The following is a 27,443-nucleotide window of genomic DNA, read 5'->3' as shown; positions in this document are numbered from 1 at the left end:
ATGTTCAGCTTTACTATTACTAACTATACAAGACTGGCAACACCCACTTTTCATGCAGAAAAGAAAAATCACTTGCCAACACAAGTCATTGCATAATGTGTATAAAAATAAGAATTTACTTACCGATAATTCTATTTCTCGTAGTCCGTAGTGGATGCTGGGGACTCCGTAAGGACCATGGGGAATAGCGGCTCCACAGGAGACAGGGCACAAAAGTAAAAGCTTTAGGATCAGGTGGTGTGTACTGGCTCCTCCCCCTATGACCCTCCTCCAAGCCTCAGTTAGGATACTGTGCCCGGACGAGCGTACACAATAAGGAAGGATTTTGAATCCCGGGTAAGACTCATACCAGCCACACCAATCACACTGTACAACCTGTGATCTGAACCCAGTTAACAGCATGATAACAGCGGAGCCTCTGAAAAGATGGCTCACAACAATAATAACCCGATTTTTGTAACAATAACTATGTACAAGTATTGCAGACAATCCGCACTTGGGATGGGCGCCCAGCATCCACTACGGACTACGAGAAATAGAATTATCGGTAAGTAAATTCTTATTTTCTCTAACGTCCTAAGTGGATGCTGGGGACTCCGTAAGGACCATGGGGATTATACCAAAGCTCCCAAACGGGTGGGAGAGTGCGGATGACTCTGCAGCACCGAATGAGAGAACTCCAGGTCCTCCTCAGCCAGGGTATCAAATTTGTAAAATTTTGCAAACGTGTTTGCCCCTGACCAAGTAGCAGCTCGGCAAAGTTGTAAAGCCGAGACCCCTCGGGCAGCCGCCCAAGATGAGCCCACCTTCCTTGTGGAATGGGCATTTACATATTTTGGCTGTGGCAGGCCTGCCACAGAATGTGCAAGCTAAATTGTACTACACATCCAACTAGCAATCGTCTTCTTAGAAGCAAGAGCACCCAGTTTGTTGAGTGCATACAGGATAACAGCAAGTCAGTTTTCCTGACTCCAGCCGTCCTGGAAATATATATTTTCAGGGCCCTGACAACATCTAGCAACTTGGAGTCCTCCAAGTCCCTAGTAGCCGCAGGTACCACAATAAGCTGGTTCAGGTGAAACGCTGACACCACCTTAGGGAGAAACTGGGGACGAGTCCGCAGCTCTGCCCTGTCCGAAAGGACAATCAGATATGGGCTTTTGTGAGACAAAGCCGCCAATTCTGACACTCGCCTGGCCGAGGCCAGGGCCAACAGCATGGTCACTTTCCATGTGAGATATTTCAAATCCACAGATTTGAGCGGTTTAAACCAATGTGATTTGAGGAATCCCAGAACTACGTTGAGATCCCACAGTGCCACTGGAGGCACAAAAGGGGTTGTATATGCAGTACTCCCTTGACAAACTTCTGGACTTCAGGAACTGAAGCCAATTCTTTCTGGAAGAAAATCGACAGGGCCGAAATTTGAACCTTAATGGACCCCAATTTGAGGCCCATAGACACTCCTGTTTGCAGGAAATGCAGGAATCGACCGAGTTGAAATTCCTCCGTGGGGGCCTTCCTGGCCTCACACCATGCAACATATTTTCTCCAAATGCGGTGATAATGTTGTGGGGTCACCTCCTTCCTGGCTCTGACCAGGGTAGGGATGACCTCTTCCGGAATGCCTTTTTCCCTTAGGATCCGGCGTTCAACCGCCATGCCGTCAAACGCAGCCGCGGTAAGTCTTGGAACAGACATGATCCTTGCTGAAGCAAGTCCCTTCTTAGTATCTCTTGAAGTTCCGGGTACCAAGTCCTTCTTGGCCAATCCGGAGCCACGAGTATAGTTCTTACTCCTCTCCGTCTTATAATTCTCAGTACCTTGGGTATGAGAGGCAGAGGAGGGAACACATACACCGACTGGTACACCCACGGTGTTACTAGAGCGTCCCAGCTATTGCCTGAGGGTCTCTTGACCTGGCGCAATACCTGTCCAGTTTTTTGTTCAGACGGGACGCCATCATGTCCACCTTTGGTCTTTCCCAACGGTTCACAATCATGTGGAAGACTTCCAGATGAAGTCCCCACTCTCCCGGGTGGAGGTCGTGCCTGCTGAGGAAGTCTGCTTCCCAGTTGTCCACTCCCGGAATGAACACAGCTGACAGTTATCACATGATTTTTCGCCCAGCGAAGAATCCTTACTGCCATTGCCCTCCTGCTTCTTGTGCCGCCCTGTCTGTTTACGTGGGCGACTGCCGTGATGTTGTCCGACTGGATCAGCACCGGTTGACTTTGAAGCAGAGGTCTTCCTAGGCTCAGAGCATTGTAAATTGCCCTTAGCTCCAGTATATTTATGTGGAGAGAAGTCTCCAGACTTGACCACACTCCTTGGAAATTTCTTCCCTGTGTGACTGTTCCCCAGCCTCTCAGGCTGGCATCCGTGGTCACCAGGACCCAGTCCTGAATGCCGAATCTGCTGCCCTCTAGTAGATGAGCACTCTGCAGCCACCACAGAAGAGACACCCTTGTCCTTGGAGACAGGATTATCCGCTGATGCATCTGAAGATGCGATCCGGACCATTCGTCCAGCAGATCCCACTGAAAAATTCTTGCGTGAAATCTGCCGAATGGAATCGCTTCGTAAGAAGCCACCATTTTTCCCAGGACTCTTGTGCATTGATGCACTGACACTTGGCCTGGTTCTAGGAGGTTCCTAACTAGCTCGGATAACTCCCTGGCTTTCTCCTCCGGGAGAAACACCTTTTTCTGGACTGTGTCCAGAATCATCCCTAGGAACAGCAGACGTGTCGTCGGAATCAGCTGCGATTTTGGAATATTTAGAATCCACCCGTGCTGTCGTAGAACTACTTGAGATAGTGCTACTCCGACCTCCAACTGTTCTCTGGACCTTGCCCTTATCAGGAGATCGTCCAAGTAAGGGATAATTAAGGCGCCTTTTCTTTGAAGAAGAATCATCATTTCGGCCATTACCTTGGTAAAGACCCGGGGTGCCGTGGACAATCCAAACGGCAGCGTCTGAAACTGATAGTGACAGTTCTGTACCACAAACCTGAGGTACCCTTGGTGAGAAGGGCAAATTGGGACATGGAGGTAAGCATCCTTGATGTCCAGGGACACCATATAGTCCCCTTCTTCCTGGTTCGCTATCACTGCTCTGAGTGACTCCATCTTGATTTGAACCTTTTTATGTAAGTGTTCAAAGATTTCAGATTTAGAATAGGTCTCACCGAGCCGTCTGGCTTCAGTACCACAAATAGTGTGGAATAATACCCCTTTCCTTGTTGTAGGAGGGGTACTTTGATTATCACCTGCTGGGAATACAGCTTGTGAATTGTTTCCAATACTGCCTCCCTGTCGGAGGGAGACGTTGGTAAAGCAGATTTCAGGAACCTGCGAGGGGGAGACGTCTCGAATTTCCAATCTGTACCCCTGGGATACTACTTGTAGGATCCAGGGGTCCACTTGCGAGTGAGCCCACTGCGCGCTGAAACTCTTGAGACGACCCCCCCCACCGCACCTGAGTCCGCTTGTACGGCCCCAGCGTCATGCTGAGGACTTGGCAGAAGCGGTGGAGGGCTTCTGTACCTGGGAAGGGGCTGCCTGCTGCAGTCTTCTTCCCTTTCCTCTACCCCTGGGCAGATATGACTGGCCTTTTGCCCGCTTGCCCTTATGGGGACGAAAGGACTGAGGCTGAAAAGACGGTGTCTTTTTCTGCTGAGATGTGACTTGGGGTAAAAAAGGTGGATTTTCCAGCTGTTGCCGTGGCCACCAGGTCCGACGGACCGACCCCAAATAACTCCTCCCCTTTATACGGCAATACTTCCATGTGCCGTTTGGAATCCGCATCACCTGACCACTGTCGTGTCCATAAACATCTTCTGGCAGACATGGACATCGCACTTACTCTTGATGCCAGAGTGCAAATATCCCTCTGTGCATCTCGCATATATAGAAATGCATCCTTTAAATGCTCTATAGTCAATAAAATACTGTCCCTGTCAAGGGTATCAATATTTTCAGTCAGGGAATCCGACCAAGCCACCCCAGCGCTGCACATCCAGGCTGAGGCGATCGCTGGTCGCAGTATAACACCAGTATGTGTGTATATACTTTTTAGGATATTTTCCAGCCTCCTATCAGCTGGCTCCTTGAGGGCGGCCGTATCTGGAGACGGTAACGCCACTTGTTTTGATAAGCGTGTGAGCGCCTTATCCACCCTAGGGGGTGTTTCCCAACGCGCCCTAACTTCTGGCGGGAAAGGGTATAACGCCAATAATTTTCTATCGGGGAAAACCCACGCATCATCACACACTTCATTTAATTTATCTGATTCAGGAAAAACTACAGGTAGTTTTTTCACACCCCACATAATACCCTTTTTTGTGGTACTTGTAGTATCAGAAAAATGTAACACCTCCTTCATTGCCCTTAACATGTAACGTGTGGCCCAAATGGAAAATACGTTTGTTTCTTCACCGTCGACACTGGAGTCAGTGTCCGTGTCTGTGTCGACCGACTGAGGTAATGGGCGTTTTAAAGCCCCTGACGGTGTTTGAGACGCCTGGACAGGTACTAATTGGTTTGCCGGCCGTCTCATGTCGTCAACCGACCTTGCAGCGTGTTGACATTATCACGTAATTCCCTAAATAAGCCATCCATTCCGGTGTCGACTCCCTAGAGAGTGACATCACCATTACAGGCAATTGCTCCGCCTCCTCACCAACCTCGTCCTCATACATGTCGACACACACGTACCGACACACAGCACACACACAGGGAATGCTCTGATAGAGGACAGGACCCCACTAGCCCTTTGGGGAGACAGAGGGAGAGTTTGCCAGCACACACCAAAACGCTATAATTATACAGGGACAACCTTATATAAGTGTTTTCCCTTATAGCATCTTAATATATTATAATATCGCCACCAAAATGCCCCCCCCTCTCTGTTTTAACCCTGTTTCTGTAGTGCAGTGCAGGGGAGAGCCTGGGAGCCTTCCTAGCAGCGGAGCTGTGTAGGAAAATGGCGCTGTATGCTGAGGAGAATAGGCCCCGCCCCCTTTTCGGCAGGCTTCTTCTCCCGTTTTTCTGACAACCTGGCAGGGGTTAAATACATCCATATAGCCCCAGAGGCTATATGTGATGTATTTTTAGCCAGCATAGGTACTTTCATTGCTGCCCAGGGCGCCCCCCCCAGCGCCCTGCACCCTCAGTGACCGTTGGTGTGAAGTGTGCTGAGAGCAATGGCGCACAGCTGCCGTGCTGTGCGCTACCTTAAGAAGACTGGGAAGTCTTCAGCCGCCGATTTCTGGACCTCTTCTCTCTTCAGCATCTGCAAGGGGGTCGGCGGCGCGGCTCCGGTGACCCATCCAGGCTGTACCTGTGATCGTCCCTCTGGAGCTAGTGTCCAGTAGCCTAAGAAGCCAATCCATCCTGCACGCAGGTGAGTTCACTTCTTCTCCCCTAAGTCCCTCGTTGCAGTGAGCCTGTTGCCAGCAGGACTCACTGAAAATAAAAAACCTAACAAAACTTTTACTCTAAGCAGCTCTTTAGGAGAGCCACCTAGATTGCACCCTTCTCGGCCGGGCACAAAAACCTAACTGAGGCTTGGAGGAGGGTCATAGGGGGAGGAGCCAGTGCACACCACCTGATCCTAAAGCTTTTACTTTTGTGCCCTGTCTCCTGCGGAGCCGCTATTCCCCATGGTCCTTACGGAGTCCCCAGCATCCACTTAGGACGTCAGAGAAAAATAACTGAACAATAAAACAATTATTAAAGTCATGCTGCCACCCAGGCTGCTCCATTCAACTCGTGATGTTGATATATATGATGTGCCTTTCTAGAACACATTACATAAATGTAGAGGAATTACATTTCACTCTATGCGACAGTGTGAGCTGGAGGACAAAATGAGAAGCCACAATCCTGTAGGTTTAAAAACAAGAGGACCAATTGGAAGCAAAATACCCAAAAGCCCTGTCTCCACAACCCCAACCCCTCACCATTTTTATGTGGTAAAATAGCATAAAGTGCATTACAAATGAAATGGAATTATAACACAACTGTGATGGCTGCAATGTTGCAGTCAGATAGAGCAAGAATACTAAAAAAAAAAAAACACAATATTTAAAATAAACATAACATCGTAGAAAATTAAAAAAACTGCAAATCAAAAGTATAATTAATGAGAAGAACGGGGCAAGGTTATAAATGAAAGTTTGTTCCTTACCTCAATATCATAGGTGTATTCAGTTTTATCCAACAAGGTCACCTTACATGGTACAGTTTGCACTTTTTTGGGTGGTTTAGGAGTACTTTCATTCTTGGCTTCAACATTCTGATTCTCTTTGATCACCTTCTCCACTTGTTTGCCTGCCTTTTCATCAAGCGTTTGTGTTTCTACTTCTTTCCTCTCCTCTTTAGAAGACTGCAAGAAATACAATAGTGAGTAACAGAGAGGGGGAAGAAGATAAAAATTAACTACGTACATGTGGATAAAGCATATGTGTACCTCCTTGCACTCCAGAATTGAAAGTATAGCGTTTACCAGCAGTTGAAATACTTCAGTTTCTAAGATCTCACAAACAGGAGCCGTTGTTGTCATATACTATACAAAAGACTTTGGTACTACTACCACAGTGTCGTATCTTCTTACCCATTCCCGCTTGGTCCTCCTGTGTATCACAGTACTGACTCTCTCACATATTCAGTTCAGATTTTTAGGATGGTCCTGCACATTGCACTATTAGGTCTTACATATTACAAGCTATATAGTTTGGTATTACTGAATTAACAAGGAGGTTAAAAGTGAAAACTTTAAGTAAAAATTCATAACTTAGAATTCGTTTTAAGAGCTAGTTTTCATTATTTGGGCAGCCTAGTCAAGAGTAAAGGGCAGAAAAACAAACATAAAAGTAGTTACCAAGTAAAAAGATCAATTATTGTAGATTATCATTTGTGACAGTTACCAGAACTAAAGTCAAAACTGCCCATTCTGAGCGGACAAGACATATCTCATATAGGGGCAGATGAATTAAGCCTGGAGAAGTGATAATGTGGAAGGTGACAAAGCATCAGCCAATCAGCTCCTAACTGTCAAGATACAGGCTGCGTTTGAAAAAGGACAGTTAGGAGCTGACTGGCTGGTGCATTATCACCTAATATTCGATCAATCTAGGCTTAACACATCTGACCCTCCTGCGTTCCTAGTTTTCGAGCAGCAAGCGATAGTGTTCCATGGGCCCAGCAAGCACTATTCTGAGCCAGTGTGCGGAGAGAGACTCTGACATTACTGGAGCAATAGTTCTCACTACCAGCTTTTTCTTTGTCAGTCAACAGCTTAGCTTAAGGCCTATGCAGCCACATCCAACATGAGCCCAGTACAGCTCATATCCCCCTGAAGACCTATGACTGCAATCCCCCTCCCCCCCAAATTACTGCCCACCAAAACCCTCTATTGTCTGAAGCCGCACTTATCCTGGATTTAAAGTGGTCATTACATCTTGCTGTAGCTTCCAGAGTTTGCCAAAAAAGAAGACACAACCTCTGTAATGCATTGCGGGAAACAGACATGAATCTTCCAGAAATGTGTATTTGCAGAATGGCAAATGGATTCTCTGTCCTCTGGGATATTTGCTACCGTTACTGTATACAAGGTGGACTGTCTTTTTTTTCTTTTTCTACTTTGTTACTGAACTCCCACCAAACTTGCTGCCAACCAGTCCTTAGCTTCCAGTGCTGTAGCTTGGAGACAATGCTATTCTTTACTTCATTGTTATTCTATTATGCTTTATTTATATAAGTCCACATCACCTAACATATTGCATAAACAGAAGCATTGCAAACAAAACAAAATAAAAATGCAAAAGACTTAAAATCCGAAATTTTGCACAACATGGTGTACTACCTCTATAAAAACTGCTGCACATGCATTCATAATACATTTGCACGACTCCCTTCAAAGGCAGCTGCAGTTTCAAACCATTAGACCTGCGATAAGCACCAGTTTCTGAGTAATCTCCTTTTCCTATTACATACTGATGCTATGGCATGGGTGGTTTAATTCAGACTACACTCACCTGTTACCTATGTTGCGGTCGATTTCCATTTACTGTATGTCAACTACTTAAGATTCAATATTTGAGCTGGCTCGGTTTATCTTTAATTGTGTACCTCCCCATAGAAATTATAGTTCATTAGTTCTCCAAATGTCAGCGTCAGAGTTTTCCCAAGACAAGATAACGAGTTTTATGGTAAGAACTTACCTTTGTTAAAACTCTTTCTGCGAGGTACACTGGGCTCCACAAGGAATGGACAATGGGGTGTAGAGTAGGATCTTGATCCGAGGCACCAACAGGCTCAAAGCTTTGACTGTTCCCAGAATGATTAGCGCCGCCTCCTATATCACCCCGCCTCCCTGCACAGGATCTCAGTTTTTAGTTAACCAGTCCAAAGAAGTAGCAGGAAAAGAGACAACGGTTAGTAGCCACAACACTGCATTCTCACGACAGGAGACGTGTCAGCGGCTAATGCCATACCAACCCAAAGAAGCTAAGTGCGTCAGGGTGGGCGCCTTGTGGAGCCCAGTGTACCTCGCAGAAATAGTTTTAACAAAGTTAAGTTCTTACCATAAAACTCATTTTCTGCTGCGGGGTACACTGGGCTCCACAAGGAATGGACAATGGGGATGTCCTAAAGCAGTTCCTTATGGGAAGGGACGCACTGTAGCGGACACAAGAACCCGGCGTCCAAAGGAAGCATCCTGGGAAGCGGCAGTATCGAAGGCATAGACCTTTATGAACGTGTTCACAAAGGACCACGTAGCCGCCTTGCACAATTGTTCAAGGGTTGCACCACGTTGGGCCGCCCAAGAAGGTCCAACAGACAGAGTAGAATGGGCCTTAATGTGATCAGGAACAGAGAGACCAGCCTTCACATGAGCATGTGCAATCACCATTCTAATCCATCTGGCCAGAGTTTGCTTGTGAGCAGGCCAGCCCAGTTTGTGAAACCCAAACACAACAAAAAGAGAATCAGATTTCCTAATAGGAGCAGTTCTCTTCACATAGATACAGAGAGCCCGTACCACATCCAAAGACCGCTCTTTGGGAGACAGATTAGAAGAAACGAGTGCCGGAACTACAATCTCCTGATTAAGGTGGAACGAAGAAACCACCTTAGGTAGATAGCCGGGACGAGTCCTAAGAACCGCCCGGTCACGGTGAAATATCAGATATGGGGCACTACAGGACAAGGCACCCAAATCAGACACTCTTCTAGCTGAAGCAATAGCCAGCAGAAACACCACCTTAAGGGAAAGCCACTTAAGGTCAGCTGAACCAAGAGGTTCAAACGGAGACTCTTGTAACGCCTCCAAAACCACCGACAAATTCCCAAGGAGCCACAGGCGGGACATATGGAGGCTGGATACGCAACACACCCAGAGAAAAGGTATGCACATCAGGTAAGGTCGCAATTTTTCTCTGAAACCACACCGACAAGGCAGATATTTGAACCTTGAGGGAGGCCAGACGCAGGCCTAAGTCCAGGCCCTGCTCAAGAAAAGCCAACAACTTGGCTATACTAAACTTGGAAGCGTCATAATCATTAGATGCGCACCAAACAAAGTAAGAATGCCAGACCCTATAGTAAATCCGAGCAGAAGCCGGTTTCCGGGCCCGCAACATAGTTTGAATGACCGCCTCAGAAAACCCTTTAGCCCATAAGGCTTCAAGAGCCACGCAGTCAAAGACAGCCGGGCTAGGCCCTGGTAGACACAGGGGCCCTGAACGAGGAGGTCTGGGCGTTGTGGAAGTAGAATTGGACGCACTGACGATAGGCCTTGCAGGTCTGAGAACCAGTGCCGTCTGGGCCACGCTGGAGCTATGAGAAGCAGAATTCCTTTTTCTTGCTTGAACTTCCGAATTACCCTGGGCAGGAGTGACACCAGAGGGAACACGTACGGCAGCCGAAATCTCCACGGTACCGCCAGCGCATCCACAAATGCTGGTTGAGTATCCCTTGACCTTGCTCCGAAGACCGGAACCTTGTGATTGTGTCGAGACGCCATCAGATCCACGTCTGGAAGGCCCCACCTTTCCACTAGAAGTTGAAACACTTCTGGATGTAGGCCCCACTCTCCGGCGTGTACGTCCTGACGACTGAGAAAGTCCGCTTCCCAATTCAGGACTCCCGGAATGAATATTGCCGATATGGCCGGTAGATGGCGTTCCGCCCACTGTAGAATCCGTGAGACTTCCTTCATTGCCAAACGGCTGCGAGTGCCGCCTTAATGATTTCTGTAAGCCACTGTGGTGGAGTGGACTGTACTTGAACAGGACGGTTCTGAATTAAATGCTGGGCTAGGTTCAAGGCATTGAAGACCGCCCGCAACTTCAGAATATTGATCAAGAGGAGGAACTCCTCCTTGGTCCACTGCCCCTGAAGGGAGTGTTGCTCCAGCACCGCGCCCCAACCTCGTAGCCTGGCATCTGTCGTCAACAGGACCCAGTCGGATATCCAGAAGGGACGGCCCCTGCACAGTTGTTGGTCCCGGAGCCACCAGAGCAGCGACAGACGGACCTCCAAAGTCAATAAGATCACTTGAGACCTGATCCGGTGAGGCAGGCCGTCCCATTTGGCTAGAATCAGCCTCTGGAGAGGGAGAGTGTGAAATTGAGCGTACTCCACCTTGTCGAATGCTGACACCATGAGGACCAGCACCTGCATCGCCGAATGTATCGACACTTGTGGACGAGATAGGAAGCAACGTATCCTGTTCTGAAGTTTCAGGACTTTCTCCTGAGACAGGAACAACCGCTGGTTGTGAGTGTCCAATAGTGCTCCCAGATGCACCATGCTCTGAGCAGGGATCAGGGATGACTTCTTCCAGTTGATGAGCCACCCGTGGGCTTGCAGAAACCGGACCGTCACATCTAGATGACGCAGGAGAAGTTCTGGGGAATTTGCCAGGATTAACAAGTCGTCCAAATACAGCAGTATCCTGACCCCTTGATGGCGGAGTACCACCGTCATCACCGCCATGACTTTTGTAAAGACTCGCGGAGCCGTTGTTAAACGAAAAGGTAACGCCCAAAACTGGTAATGGCAGTTGCCAATCGCAAATCTCAGGTATTGCTGATGAGACACTGCTATAGGAATATGCAGGTAAGCATCCTGTATATCCAGGGAGACCATGAAGTCCCCAGGTTCCAAGGCCAGAACTATAGAGCGAAGGGTTTCCATCCGGAACTAGGAAACCTTCACAAACCTGGTCAATGCCTTGAGGTTGAGAGTGGGCCGGGAGGACCCATTCGGTTTCGGGACTAGAAACAGCGGAGAATAGAACCCCCGGCCCCTCTGCGCAAGAGGCACCTGTACTACGACTCCTGTATCCAGGAGGGTCTGTACCACCGAATGTAGAGTGTTTGCCTTTGTCTTGTCCAACGGGACATCTGTCTGGCAAAATCGATGAGGGGGTCGGTTTTTGAAGGCTATGGTGTAACCTCTAGTGACGACTTCCCGTACCCAGGCATCTGAAGTGGTCTTCAACCATTCCTGGGTATACCCTGGTAGCCGGCCCCCCACCCTGGGATCCCCCAGAGGGAGGCCCACCCTGGGATCCCCCAGAGGGAGGCCCGCCCCGTCATGCGGCAGGCTTATCTGTCTTGGAAGCTGGCTGACGGGCCGCCCAGGCTCTTTTGGGCTTTGGCTTACCAGGTTTGGAAGTGCGGGCCTGCTTGTTGTACGCCTGACCTTTTGCTTTACCTGAAGGACGAAAGGGGCGAAAGGAAGTACCTTTAGCCTTCGACACAGAAGGAGCAGTACTTGGCAGACAGGCAGTTTTGGCAGTAGCCAAGTCAGCCACAATCTTATTTAAATCCTCCCCAAACAGAATATCTCCCTTAAAAGGGAGTACCTCCAGGGTTTTTCTAGAGTCCAGATCCACAGACCAGGATCTCAGCCACAATATCCGGCGAGCCAGGACTGACGTAGTAGAGGCCTTGGCTGCCAGGATACTGGCATCAGAAGCCGCCTCTTTAATATAACGAGAAGCTGTGACAATATAAGACAAGCATTGTCTAGCATGGTCAGAGGAGATTTCAGCATCTAACTCCAAGGCCCATGCTTCAATGGCCTCTGCAGCCCAAGTAGCTGCAATAGTGGGCCTTTGTGCAGCACCCGTGAGGGTGTAAATCGCTTTCAGACAACCCTCCACACGTTTATCCGTAGGCTCTTTTAGAGACGTGACGGTGGTGACCGGAAGAGCTGAGGAAACCACCATATTAGCCACGTGAGTCCACTGGAGGAGGCGTTTCCCAATTCTTAGACAGCTCCGGCGCGAGGGGATAGCGAGCCAGCATTTTCTTTTGAGGCACAAACTTCGTACCCGGGTTTTCCCAAGGTTCCTGACGTATATCCACTAGGTGGTCAGAGTGAGGTAAAATAAGATTTTACTTACCGATAAATCTATTTCTCGTAGTCCGTAGTGGATGCTGGGACTCCGTAAGGACCATGGGGAATAGCGGCTCCGCAGGAAACAGGGCACAAGAATAAAAGCTTTAGGATCAGGTGGTGTGCACTGGCTCCTCCCCCTATGACCCTCCTCCAAGCCTCAGTTAGGATTCTGTGCCCGGACGAGCGTACATAATAAGGAAGGATATTGAATCCCGGGTAAGACTCATACCAGCCACACCAATCACACCGTACAACTTGTGATCTGAACCCAGTTAACAGTATGATAAAACGAAAAGGAGCCTCTGAAAAGATGGCTTACAACAATAATAACCCGAATTTTTGTAACAATAACTATATACAAGTATTGCAGACAATCCGCACTTGGGATGGGCGCCCAGCATCCACTACGGACTACGAGAAATAGATTTATCGGTAAGTAAAATCTTATTTTCTCTGACGTCCTAGTGGATGCTGGGACTCCGTAAGGACCATGGGGATTATACCAAAGCTCCCTAACGGGCGGGAGAGTGCGGATGACTCTGCAGCACCGAATGAGAGAACTCCAGGTCCTCCTCAGCCAGGGTATCAAATTTGTAGAATTTTGCAAACGTGTTTGCCCCTGACCAAGTAGCTGCTCGGCAAAGTTGTAAAGCCGAGACCCCTCGGGCAGCCGCCCAAGATGAGCCCACTTTCCTTGTGGAATGGGCTTTTACCGATTTTGGCTGTGGCAGGCCCGCCACAGAATGTGCAAGCTGAATTGTACTACAAATCCAACGAGCAATCGTCTGCTTAGAAGCAGGAGCACCCAGCTTGTTGGGTGCATACAGGATAAACAGCGAGTCAGATTTTCTGACTCCAGCCGTCCTGGAAACATATTTTCAGGGCCCTGACAACGTCAAGCAACTTGGAGTCCTCCAAGTCCCTAGTAGCCGCAGGTACCACAATAGGTTGGTTCATGTGAAATGCAGAAACCACCTTAGGTAGAAATTGAGGACGAGTCCTCAATTCTGCCCTGTCAGAATGAAAAATTAAGTAAGGACTTTTATATGATAAAGCCGCCAATTCTGACACACGCCTGGCTGAAGCCAGGGCTAACAGCATCGTCACCTTCCATGTGAGATATTTGAAGTCCACAGTGGTGAGTGGTTCAAACCAATGTGACTTTAGAAAACTCAACACAACATTGAGATCCCAAGGTGCCACTGGAGGCACAAAAGGAGGCTGTATATGCAGTACCCCTTTTACAAATGTCTGAACTTCAGGCATTGAAGCCAGTTCTTTCTGGAAGAAAATCGACAGGGCCGAAATTTGAACCTTAATGGACCCTAATTTTAGGCCCATAGATAGTCCTGTTTGCAGGAAATGGAGGAAACGACCCAGTTGAAATTCCTCTGTAGGGGCCTTCTTGGCCTCACACCACGCAACATATTTTCGCCAAATGCGGTGATAATGTTTTGCGGTTACGTCCTTCCTGGCCTTGACCAGGGTAGGGATGACTTCATCTGGAATGCCTTTTTCCCTCAGGATCCGGTGTTCAACCGCCATGCCGTCAAACGCAGCCGCGGTAAGTCTTGGAACAGACAAGGCCCCTGCTGGAGCAGGTCCTCTCTCAGAGGTAGAGGCCACGGTTCGTCCGTGAGCATCTCTTGAAGTTCCGGGTACCAAGTCCTTCTTGGCCAATCCGGAGCCACGAGTATAGTTCTTACTCCTCTCCTTCTTATGATTCTCAGTACCTTTGGTATGAGAGGCAGAGGAGGGAACACATACACTGACTGGTACACCCACGGCGTTACCAGGGCGTCCACCGCTATTGCCTGAGGGTCCCTTGACCTGGCGCAATATCTGTCTAGTTTTTTGTTTAGACGGGACGCCATCATGTCCACCTTTGGTTCTTCCCAACGGTTTACTATCAGGTGGAAGACTTCTGGGTGAAGTCCCCACTCTCCCGGGTGGAGGTCGTGTCTGCTGAGGAAGTCTGCTTCCCAGTTGTCCACTCCCGGAATGAACACTGCTGACAGTGCTATCACATGATTTTCCGCCCAGCGAAGAATCCTTGCAGCTTCTGCCATTGCCCTCCTGCTTCTCGTGCCGCCCTGTCTGTTTACGTGGGCGACTGACGTGATGTTGTCCGATTGGATCAATACCGCCTGACCCTGAAGCAGGGGTTTCGCTTGACTTAGGGCATTGTAAATGGCCCTTAGTTCCAGAATGTTTATATGAAGAGATGCTTCCATGCTTGACCACAAGCCCTGGAAATTTCTTCCCTGTGTGACTGCTCCCCAGCCTCTCAGGCTTGCATCCGTGGTCACCAGGATCCAATCCTGAATGCCAAATCTGCGGCCCTCTAGTAGATGAGCACTCTGCAGCCACCACAGAAGAGACACCCTTGTCCTTGGCGACAGGGTTATCCGCTGATGCATCTGAAGATGCGATCCGGACCATTTGTCCAGCAGATCCCACTGAAAAGTTCTTGCATGGAATCTTCCGAATGGAATCGCTTTGTAAGAAGCCACCATTTTTCCCAGGACCCTCGTGCACTGATGCACTGACACCTGGCCTGGTTTTAGGAGGTTCCTGACTAGCTCGGATAACTCCCTGGCCTTCTCCTCCGGGAGAAACACCTTTTTCTGGGCTGTGTCCAGAATCATTCCTAGGAACAGTAGACGTGTCGTAGGAATCAGCTGCGATTTTGGAATATTTAGGATCCACCCGTGCTGACGTAACACTACCTGAGATAGTGCTACTCCGACTTCTAACTGTTCCCTGGCCCTTGCCCTTATCAGGAGATCGTCCAAGTAAGGGATAATTAAGATGCCTTTTCTTCGAAGAAGAATCATCATTTCGGCCATTACCTTGGTAAAGACCCGATCTGAGTGATTCCATCTTGAATTTGAACCTCTTTATGTAAGTGTTCAAGGATTTCAGATTTAAAATTGGTCTCACCGAGCCGTCCGGCTTCGGTACCACAAACAGCGTGGAATAATACCCCTTTCCCTGTTGTTAGGAGGGGTACCTTGATTATCACCTGCTGGGAATACAGCTTGTGAATGGCTTCCAAAACTGCCTCCCTGTCGGAGGGAGACTTTGGTAGAGCAGACTTCAGGAACCGGCGAGGGGGAAACGCCTCGAATTCCAGTTTGTACCCCTGCGATACTACCTGTAGAATCCAGAGGTCCACTTGCGAGTGAGCCCACTGCGCGTTGAAATTCTTGAGACGGACCCCCACCATGTCTGAGTCTGCTTGTAAAGCCCCAGCGTCATGCTGAAAACTTGGCAGAAGCAGGGGAGGGCTTCTGCTCCTGGGAAGCGGCTGCATGGTGCAGTCTTTTTCCCCTTCCTCTGCCCCGGGGCAGGAAGGAATGGCCTTTAGCTCGCTTGTACTTATGGGAACGAAAGGACTGAGTTTGAAAAGACGGTGTCTTTTTCTGCTGATGTGAAGTGACCTGGGGTAAAAAATAAGAATTTACTTACCGATAATTCTATTTCTCGGAGTCCGTAGTGGATGCTGGGGTTCCTGAAAGGACCATGGGGAATAGCGGCTCCGCAGGAGACAGGGCACAAAAAGTAAAGCTTTAGGATCAGGTGGTGTGCACTGGCTCCTCCCCCTATGACCCTCCACCAAGCCTCAGTTAGGATACCGTGCCCGGACGAGCGTACACAATAAGGAAGGATTTTGAATCCCGGGTAAGACTCATACCAGCCACACCAATCACACTGTACAACCTGTGATCTGAACCCAGTTAACAGTATGATAACAGCGGAGCCTCTGAAAAGATGGCTCACAACAATAATAACCCGATTTTTGTAACTATGTACAAGTATTGCAGATAATCCGCACTTGGGATGGGCGCCCAGCATCCACTACGGACTCCGAGAAATAGAATTATCGGTAAGTAAATTCTTATTTTCTCTATCGTCCTAGTGGATGCTGGGGTTCCTGAAAGGACCATGGGGATAATACCAAAGCTCCCAAACGGGCGGGAGAGTGCGGATGACTCTGCAGCACCGAATGAGAGAACTCCAGGTCCTCCTTAGCCAGGGTATCAAATTTGTAGGATTTTACCAACGTGTTTGCCCCTGACTAAATAGCCGCTCGGCAAAGTTGTAAAGCCGAGACCCCTCGGGCAGCCGCCCAAGATAAGCCCACCTTCCTTGTGGAATGGGCATTTACATATTTTGGCTGTGGCAGGCCTGCCACAGAATGTGCAAGCTGAATTGTATTACACATCCAACTAGCAATAGTCTGCTTAGAAGCAAGAGCACCCAGTTTGTTGGGTGCATACAGGATAACAGCAAGTCAGTTTTCCTGACTCCAGCCGTCCTGGAACCTATATTTACAGGGCCCTGACAACATCTAGCAACCTGGAGTCCTCCAAGTCCCTAGTAGGCGCAAGGCACCAAAATAAGCTGGTTCAGGTGAAACACTGACACCACCTTAGGGAGAGAACTGGGGACGAGTCCGCAGCTCTGCCCTGTCCAAATGGACAACCAGATATGGGCTTTTTTGAGAAAAAAACCACCAATTTGACACTCGCCTGGTCCAGGCCAGGGCCAAGAGCATGGTCACTTTTCATGTGAGATGCTTCAAATCCACAGATTTGACTGGTTTTAAACCAATGTGATTTGAGGAATCCCAGAACTACGTTGAGATCCCACAGTGCCACTGGAGGCACAAAAGGGGGTTGTATATGCAGTACTCCCTTGACAAACTTCTGGACTTCAGGAACTGAAGCCAATTCTTTCTGGAAGAAAATCGACAGGGCCGAAATTTGAACCTTAATGGACCCCAATTTGAGGCCCATAGACACTCCTGTTTGCAGGAAATGCAGGAATCGACCGAGTTGAAATTTCTTCGTGGGGCCTTTCTGGCCTCACACCACGCAACATATTTTTGCCACATGTGGTGATAATGTTGTGCGGTCACCTCCTTTCTGGCTTTGACCAGGGTAGGAATGACCTCTTCCGGAATGCCTTTTTCCCTTAGGATCCGGCGTTCCACCGCCATGCCGTCAAACGCAGCTGCGGTAAGTCTTGGAACAGACATGGTACTTGCTGAAACAAGTCCCTTCTTAGCGGCAGAGGCCATAAGTCCTCTGTGAGCATCTCTTGAAGTTCCGGGTACCAAGTCCTTCTTGGCCAATCCGGAGCCATGAGTATAGTTCTTACTCCTCTACGTCTTATAAGTCTCAGTACCTTAGGTATGAGAAGCAGAGGATGGAACACATACACCGACTGGTACATCCATGGTGTTACCAGAACGTCCACAGCTATTGCCTGAGGGTCTCTTAACCTGGCGCAATACCTGTCCCGTTTTTTGTTCAGACGGGACGCCATCATGTCCACCTTTGGTATTTCCCAACGGTTTACAATCATGTGGAAAACTTCCCGATGAAGTTTCCATTCTGCCGGGTGGAGGTCGTGCCTGCTGAGGAAGTCTGCTTCCCAGTTTCCATTCCCGGAATGAAACACTGCTGACAGTGCTATCACATGATTTTCCGCCCAGCGAAAAGTCCTTGCAGTTTTTGCCATTGCCCTCCTGCTTCTTGTGCCGCCCTGTCTATTTACGTGGGCGACTGCCGTGATGTTTTTCCCACTGGATCAATACCGGCTGACCTTGAAGCAGAGGTCTTGCTAAGCTTAGAGTATTATAAATTTACCCTTAGCTCCAGTATATTTATGTGGAGAAAAGTCTCCAGACTTGATCACACTCCCTGGAAATTTTTTCCTTGTGTGACTGCTCCCCAGCCTCTCGGGCTGGCCTCCGTGGTCACCAGCATCCAATCCTGAATGCCGAATCTGCGGCCCTCTAGAAGATGAGCACTCTGTAACCACCACAGGAGAGACACCCTTGTCCTTGGATATAGGGTTATCCGCTGATGCATCTGAAGATGCGATCCGGACCATTTGTCCAGCAGATCCCACTGAAAAATTCTTGCGTGAAATCTGCCGAATGGAATTGCTTCGTAGGAAGTCACCATCTTTACCAGTAACCTTGTGCAATGATGCACTGATTTTAGGAGGTTCCTGACTAGCTCGGATAACTCCCTGGCTTTCTCTTCCGGGAGAAACACCTTTTTCTGGACTGTGTCCAGAATCATCCCTAGGCACAGCAGACTTGTCGTCGGGATCAGCTGCGATTTTGGAATATTTAGAATCCACCCGTGCTGTTGTAGCAGTATCCGAGATAGTGCTACTCCGACCTCCAACTGTTCCCTGGACTTTGCCCTTATCAGGAGATCGTCCAAGTAATCGATAATTAAGACGCCTTTTCTTCGAAGAAGAATCATCATTTCGGCCATTACCTTGGTAAAGACCCGGGGTGCCGTGGACAATCCAAACGGCAGCGTCTGAAACTGATAGTGACAGTTCTGAGAAGGGCAAATTTTGGACATGGAGGTAAGCATCCCTGATGTCTCGGGACACTATATAGTCCCCTTCTTCCTGGTTCGTTATCACTGCTCTGAGTGACTCCATCTTGATTTGAACCTTTGTAAGTGTTCAAATTTTTTTAGATTTAGAATAGGTCTCACCTAGCCTTCTGGCTTCAGTACCACAATATAATGTGGAATAATACCCCTTTTCTTGTTGTAGGAGGGGTAATTTGATTATCACCTGCTGGGAATACAGCTTGTGAATTGTTTCCCATACTGCCTCCTTGTCGGAGGGAGACCTTGGTAAACCAGACTTCAGGAGCCTGCGAAGGGGAAACGTCTCGACATTCCAATCTGTACCCCTGGGATACTACATGTAGGATCCAGGGGTCCTGTACGGTCCCAGCGTCATGCTGAGAGCTTGGCAGAAGCGGTGGAACGCTTCTGTTCCTGGGAATGGGCTGCCTGCTGCAGTCTTCTTCCCTTTCCTCTATCCCTGGGCAGATATGACTCTTATAGGGACGAAAGGACTGAGGCTGAAAAGACGGTGTCTTTTTCTGCAGAGATGTGACTTAGGGTAAAAACGGTGGATTTTCCAGCAGTTGCCGTGGCCACCAGGTCCGATGGACCGACCCCAAATAACTCCTCTTCCTTTATACGGCAATACACCTTTGTGCCGTTTGGAATCTGCATCACCTGACCACTGTCGTGTCCATAAACATCTTCTGGCAGATATGGACATCGCACTTACTCTTGATGCCAGAGTGCAAATATCCCTCTGTGCATCTCGCATATATAGAAAATGCATCCTTTAAATGCTCTATAGTCAATAAAATACTGTCCCTGTCAAGGGTATCAATATTTTTAGTCAGGGAATCCGACCAAGCCACCCCAGCTCTGCACATCCAGGCTGAGGCGATCGCTGGTCGCAGTATAACACCAGTATGTGTGTATATACTTTTTATGATATTTTCCAGCCTCCTGTCAGCTGGCTCCTTGAGGACGGCCCTATCTATAGACGGTACCGCCACTTGTTTTGATAAGCGTGTGAGCGCCTTATCCACCCTAAGGGGTGTTTCCCAACGCGCCCTAACTTCTGGCGGGAAAGGGTATACCGCCCATAATTTTCTATCGGGGGGAACCCACGCATCATCACACACTTCATTTAATTTATCCGATTCAGGAAAAACTACGGTAGTTTTTTCACATCCCACATAATACCCTCTTTTGTGGTACTTGTAGTATCAGAAATATGTAACACCTCCTTCATTGCCCTTAACGTGTGGCCCTAATAAGGAATACGTTTGTTTATTCACCGTCGACACTGGATTCAGTGTCCGTGTCTGTGTCTGTGTCGACCGACTAAAGTAAACGGGCGTTTTAAAACCCCTGACGGTGTTTCTGAAACGTCTGGACCGGTACTAATTGTTTGTCGGCCGTCTCATGTCGTCAACCGACCTTGCAGCGTGTTGACATTATCACGTAATTCCCTAAATAAGCCATCCATTCCGGTGTCGACTCCCTAGAGAGTGACATCACCATTACAGGCAATTGCTCCGCCTCCTCACCAACATCGTCCTCATACATGTCGACACACACGTACCGACACACAGCACACACACAGGGAATGCTCTGATAGAGGACAGGACCCACTAGCCCTTTGGAGAGACAGAGGGAGAGTTTGCCAGCACACACCAAAAACGCTATAATTATATAGGGACAACCTTATATAAGTGTTTTCCCTTATAGCATCTTTTATATATTTCTAACGCCAAATTAGTGCCCCCCCTCTCTGTTTTAACCCTGTTTCTGTAGTGCAGTGCAGGGGAGAGCCTGGGAGCCTTCCCTCCAGCCTTTCTGTGAGGGAAAATGGCGCTGTGTGCTGAGGAGATAGGCCCCGCCCCTTTTTCGGCGGGCTCGTCTCCCGCTCTTTAATGGATTCTGGCAGGGGTTAAATATCTCCATATAGCCCCCGGAGGCTATATGTGAGGTATTTTTAGCCAAAAAAGGTTTTCATTTGCCTCCCAGGGCGCCCCCCTCCCAGCGCCCTGCACCCTCAGTGACTGCCGTGTGAAGTGTGCTGAGAGGAAATGGCGCACAGCTGCAGTGCTGTGCACTACCTTAAGAAGACTGAGGAGTCTTCTGCCGCCGATTCTGGACCTCTTCTCGTTTCAGCATCTGCAAGGGGGCCGGCGGCGAGGCTCCGGTGACCATCCAGGCTGTACCTGTGATCGTCCCTCTGGAGCTAATGTCCAGTAGCCAAAGAAGCCAATCCATCCTGCACGCAGGTGAGTTCACTTCTTCTCCCCTAAGTCCCTCGTTGCAGTGATCCTGTTGCCAGCAGGACTCACTGTAAAATAAAAAACCTAAGCTAAACTTTTCTAAGCAGCTCTTTAGGAGAGCCACCTAGATTGCACCCTTCTCGGCCGGGCACAAAAATCTAACTGAGGCTTGGAGGAGGGTCATAGGGGGAGGAGCCAGTGCACACCACCTGATCCTAAAGCTTTACTTTTTGTGCCCTGTCTCCTGCGGAGCCGCTATTCCCCATGGTCCTTTCAGGAACCCCAGCATCCACTAGGACGATAGAGAAAGGTGGATTTTTCAGCCGTTGCCGTGGCCACCAGGTCCGATAGACCAGCCCCAAATAACTCCTCCCCTTTATACGGCAATACTTCCATATGTCGTTTTGAATCCGCATCGCCTGACCACTGTCGCGTCCATAACGCTCTTCTGGCAGAAATGGACATAGCACTTACTCTTGATGCCAGGGTGCAGATATCCCTCTGTGCATCACGCATATATAGTAATGCATCTTTCAAATGCTCTATAGTTAGCAGTATATTGTCCCTATCCAGGGTATCAATATTTTCAGTCAGGGAATCCGACCACGCGACTCCAGCACTGCACATCCAGGCTGAAGCGATTGCTGGTCGCAGTATAACACCAGTATGTGTGTATATACTTTTAAGAATATTTTCCAGCCTTCTATCTGCTGGTTCCTTGAGGGTGGCCGTATCAGGAGACGGTAACGCTACCTGTTTAGATAAACGTGTGAGCGCCTTATCTACCCTAGGGGGTGTTTCCCAACGCGTCCTAACCTCTGACGGGAAAGGATATAGTGCCAATAATTTTTTAGAAATTAGCAGTTTTTTGTCGGGGGAAACCCACGCTTTATCACACACCTCATTTAAACTCATCTGACTCAGGGAAAACTATTGGTAGTTTTTTCACACCCCACATAATACCCTTCTTTGTGGTACTTGTAGTGTCAGAAATGTTCAATGCCTCCTTCATTGCCGTGATCATGTAACGTGTGGCCCTACTGGACATTACGTTTGTCTCCTCACCGTCGACACTAGACTCAGTATCTGTGTCTGGGTCTGTGTCGACCCACTGAGGTAACGGGCGTTTTAGGGCCCCTGACGGTGTCTGAGACGCCTGGACAGGCACTAATTGATTTGCCGGCTGTCTCATGTCATCAACCGTTTTTTGCAAAGTGCTGACATTATCACTTAATTCTTTAAATACGATCATCCAGTCAGGTGTCGACACCCTAGGGGGTGACATCACTAACCCAGGCAATTGCTCCGCCTCCACATCATTTTCCTCCTCATACATGTCGACACACACGTACCGACACACAGCACACACACCGGGAATGCTCTGATAGAGGACAGGACCCCACAAGCCCTTTGGAGAGACAGAGGGAGAGTCTGCAAGCACACACCAAGCGCTATATATATATATACACAGGGATAACCTTACATAAGTGTTATTCCCTTATAGCTGCTGTTTATATAATTTTTAGCTGCCAATAGTGCCCCCCCCCCTCTCTTTTTTACCCTGATTCTGTAGCAAGTCTGCAGGGGAGAGTCAGGGAGCCGTCCTTCCAGCGGAGCTGTGAGGGAAAATGGCGCTTGTGTGCTGAGGAGATAGGCTCCGCCCCTTCACGACGTCCTTATCTCCCGCTCTTTTCTGTAATAATGGCAGGGGTTAAAATACATCCATATAGCCCAAGAGCTATATGTGATGTATTCTTTTGCCAACCTAAGGTATCATCTGTTATATTGCGTCTCAGGGCGCTCCCCCCCAGCGCCCTGCACCCTCAGTGACCGGAGTGTGAAGTGTGCTGAGAGCAATGGCGCACAGCTGCGGTGCTGTGCGCTACCTTAGTCTGAAGACAGGATCATCTTCTGCCGCCGATTTCACCGGACCTCTTCGTTCTTCTGGCTCTGTAAGGGGGCCGGCGGCGCGGCTCCGGGACCCATCCAGGCTGAACCTGTGATCGTCCCTCTGGAGCTAATGTCCAGTAGCCTAAGAAACCCGATCCACTCTGCACGCAGGTGAGTCCGTTTCTTCTCCCCTTAGTCCCACGATGCAGTGAGCCTGTTGCCAGCAGGACTCACTGAAAATAAAAAACCTAAAATAAACTTTTATTCTAAGCAGCTCAGGAGAGCCACCTAGCCTGCACCCTTCTCGTTCGGGCACAAAAATCTAACTGAGGCTTGGAGGAGGGTCATAGGGGGAGGAGCCAGTGCACACCACCTGATCCTAAAGCTTTTATTCTTGTGCCCTGTCTCCTGCGGAGCCGCTATTCCCCATGGTCCTTACGGAGTCCCAGCATCCACTAGGACGTCACAGAAAACTTGTTTAATCACCTTCTGACGCTTGAACCTATCTGGTCTTAGGAGGAACGGATGGCTCGCGATCATCCGTAATCTGTAAAATTAACTTAATAGCCTCCAAAAGATCAGGAACATCCACATGTGAACCACCCTCCCCATGAGTCGTATCTGAGTCAGAACCTGTGGGGTCAGCGTAAGTGCCGTCTTCATCCGACGAGGTGTCAGTGACAGCAGTGGATTGTGAGGAGACAAGCGCTCGCATAGAGGACCCCTTGTACGTAGGCGAGCGACGGTCAGACTTTTTAGTAGTCAGGGACTGGTTCAACTTCTTTATTTGAGCAGATAAATCATCCGCCCACGGCGGGTTAGCTGCAGGGACCACAAACGGTTGCACCGGCATTGGGGGTCCCATAGGGGGTGTTAGTTTATGAACTAGTGTATGCAGAAGCGTGGAAAAAGCGGCCCACGGCGGGTCATTATTTGCCCCCGTTGCCACCGTCCCACTGGGGGGCAAAAAGCCCCCAGAACCAGAGCCCAAAGCTGCTATATTTTCCTCATAGGTATCTGCGGCTTCAGCAACACCGGCAGTGTGTTTAGCCCCAGAACCGTTACCCTCAGAAGCAGACATGATAACACTTGCAGTATCAGGTAACACAGTACAATTTGTCAGCAGCACAATACCTCTAGCCCAAACCCCTGCGCAGTGTAGTCACCACCAGCAGCAATATAGGAGAGATATGGTGACTAAATCACAGAGAAAAATACGTAATACAGTATATCTTTGTGAAAATCCTATATTAGATAAAACCTGACGCACCAAGCCCCTTCAGGTTATAGAATATAGGGATAGCAGGTTGAGTGAAAGACACAAAATGGACACCACTCAGCTATCAAATGCACACACAAATTGTCACAGGCTGTACAATGCAGTGGTTATTACTAACAATAATACTGCACTGGACTAGCTTACACAGCTATATAACAATAGATATAACAGTACACAGTAAGAACTGGATGTATATCACAGGGTAATTGTACTAGGAAATCCTGACTAAGTGCAATCTTTCTTAACTAACACTGACTAAAAAAGGCAGGGAGAATACTTAAGTGTCTTGTAAAGTCACAGCACTGACAACCAGGCGGCTTTACATAGGAGGATTTGCCCAAGCATTCCCAGGAACAGTGAGCTGAGGGATAATGGCGCCGCAGACACTGCCAGAGAGTGAGAAAGAGACAGATATGCAGCTCCAGGGCGGGAACATTTGCAGAAAATGGCGCCCTGGGGCTGGGGGAGAGGCTTCAGGTCCAAGCTCTATCCCCCTGCTGGCAAAACCACTGGGTACTGCGGGCTCTAATAAAACGGTTTATAGAGAAAACCTGACCTGTCCCATGCCCTGGTGATCTAGTGGGATTGCCTGTACTGCCACAGTGTCCACCGCCAGCGCGCGCACGCGGCCCGCCTCCCACTGACTGCGCCGGATCGCGATAAAGACCGGGTCCCGCAAGCGGGACCCACCACCTCCCGAAGCGTGGCCACGCGATCCCGGAGAGCCCCCGTCGTGTGTGCCTGACAAGAAGAAAACCGGAGCCTCCTGCTGTAGTTACCCGGCAACCAGGGCTCGGGAGTGTACAGCGCTGCTGGGGAGAGCCGGAGCTGCAGCCGTGAATGTCCACTGACATGCAACACTGCTGCTGCCCTTGAAGTCTTCACTTTTTTCCTCAGAAAAAAAGCTCTTCTTAGGGCTGCCTGGAGCAGCCCCTCTGTTAAGTGCCTGCTACTGCAGCACCAACTACAAAACTGAGATCCTGTGCAGGGAGGCGGGGTGATATAGGAGGCGGCGCTATGCATTCCGGGAACAGTCAAAGCTTTGAGCCTGTTGGTGCCTCGGATCAAGATCCTACTCTACACCCCATTGTCCATTCCTTGTGGAGCCCAGTGTACCCCGCAACAGAAATATGGTATTCCCCACTTTCCATTGCAACAACATTTAAGTGGGAGAGAACCTTCCGTCTCATTGTCCTGGGATACAATATCTACACCTGTGACACCAACTGTTAAACAGAGTGACTGGCACCCTGAAACAAAAGGGATACCACAGCATTTGCAGCGTCATGCAGTACCTTCTAGTCTATTAACTGGTTGGTCAAGGGTTCAACCAACAACAAGATAATGATTCAAACCATACTTCTAGGCTAGGTTAGAACTACCTTTGAGGAAAGCAACAAGACAATAGATTTAAAATCATGGAGTAGCCAGCACAGCCCATCAATCTAATTTGGGATAAGACGGACAGAAGTGTTGGAATGAACATCCCAAACAATGGTGGTCATTCCGAGTTGTTCGCTCGTTGCCGATTGTCGCTATGCTGCGATTTATTGCTAAATACGCATGGTATGCAGCGCGCATGCGCTTAGTTATTTAACTAAAAAATTAGCAGTTTTGCGGTTGTACGTGCGGCACTTTTCAGTCGCACTGCTGATCGGTGAGTGATTGACAGGAAAGGGGTGTTTCTGGGTGGTAACTGAGCGTTTTCCGGGAGTGTGCTAAAAAACGCAGGCGTGCCAGGTAAAAACGCAGGAGTGGCTGGCCAAACGCGTGTTTGTGACGTCAAACCAGGAACTTAACGGACTGAGGTGATCGCAGTCTAGGAGTAGGTCTGGAGCTACTCAGAAACTGCAAGGAATTATTTAGTAGCAGTTCTGCTAATCTTTCGTTCGCTATTCTGCTAAGGTAAGATACACTCCCAGAGGGCGGCGGCCTAGCGTGTGCAATGCTGCTAAAAGCAACTAGCGAGCAACTCGGAATGAGGGCCCATATTCAATTCCCAATGTAGAAAGAATGCCACAAGTTAGTGTGCTGGTTATGGGCCTCATTTAGGTTGGATCGCTCCGTTTCCAGGGAGGAGAGGGAGCGTTGCGGGGGGCGGTGCCGGATAAACGGGGGCAGTGCGGCACGAACAGGGGAGTGATCACGGCGGCTGTGAGACGCCACACGCAGCCGCCGTGATCAATAACATTGCAGCGGGACGCCTGCGGACACAGCTAAGCTGGCAGGAGCCAGCCCTAGTTTCTGCTAAGAAGCAGAAATTGCGATGTGTTCACAATTTCTGCTTGTTCAACGGGAGGAGGCGAAGGTCAGTATGCTGGGCGGTACTGCCCAGCGACGGGCGCCCCCAGCATGTGCTCCAAAGGATTGCAAATTCTGCTAATTAGCAGAATTTGCAATCCTTACTGAATTAGGCCCTATATCTGCAATGTAGCTATAATGGAGTTGTCAAAAAATTTAGAATAAGTTTTATTAAAATTATTCTGGGATTATTTTTTATTCATCTCCAATTGTTTACCTGTTCTATGCATTAATTTCAGAGCACAAAGAAACATTAAACTGTGCATTTCAATAAAAATTAATTACTATTAACAGTGAATACAGTGCAGACATATGGTCAGGGATAATACGCAATAAAGAGGATTAATAAATAAATAAAAAGAGGATACACACCTGTAACTCTGAATTGTTAATATCATGTTTTTCGTTGCTGCTCTCTACCTCGGCCTCCACATGTTGACCTTTACTTGACTTTTCATCTGTGTTGTTCAATTCACCTTCATTTCCCTTTGTTACCTCAGTTGAATCAACTATGCCATCTTTGTTATCCTCTGCTGGCTCAACCTCGCTCTGGGATTTTTGTTTCTTGCGCCACGGTGTTAGGAAGCGGGAAATCCCTTTGCTTTCATGTACCTCCTTTTCCCTTTTTTGCTTCCCTGGACTTTTCTCTCCAGGACTGGTTGGAGGAGATGTGGACTCAGTTATGTTAGCTTGCCCTGTCTCTCCGGGGTCTTTATTTTCGATGTGGTCCGTAGTTGCCTCGCCGTTTTCATCTGCTTGCTGACCACCCTCCTCATTCAAGGTCTCCAACTGTACAATCTGATTCTCAGACTTTTTTGAATCATGTATTTCAACTGCAGAAGTTGCTTCAGTTGTCATGGTTTCAGATAATGCTGAAATGGCAATAAAAATATTCAGTTAA

General features: G+C 48.7%; 1 protein-coding gene across 14 annotated transcripts in view; it reads right to left on the bottom strand.

Moving 5' to 3' along the window:
• EPB41L2 (erythrocyte membrane protein band 4.1 like 2) overlaps positions 1–27,443 on the bottom strand; it is a 640,934-nt gene that overhangs the window by 379,785 nt on the left and 233,706 nt on the right. For all 14 annotated transcript variants that reach the window (XM_063917319.1, XM_063917312.1, XM_063917311.1 and 11 more), the window contains 2 exons: positions 26,915–27,414; positions 6,193–6,390 (listed from right to left, as the gene is read on the bottom strand). In XM_063917319.1, coding sequence (XP_063773389.1) covers positions 6,193–6,390; positions 26,915–27,400 — 684 coding nt within the window. In that variant the 5' untranslated portion in view covers positions 27,401–27,414. The remainder of the gene's footprint in view (positions 1–6,192; positions 6,391–26,914; positions 27,415–27,443) is intronic.

This window comes from Pseudophryne corroboree, chromosome 4 (genome assembly GCF_028390025.1).
Source record: "Pseudophryne corroboree isolate aPseCor3 chromosome 4, aPseCor3.hap2, whole genome shotgun sequence".
Taxonomy (NCBI): Eukaryota; Metazoa; Chordata; class Amphibia; order Anura; family Myobatrachidae; genus Pseudophryne; species Pseudophryne corroboree.
Note: the sequence above shows the minus strand (reverse complement) of the source record. Positions and strands in the feature narration are given on the sequence as shown.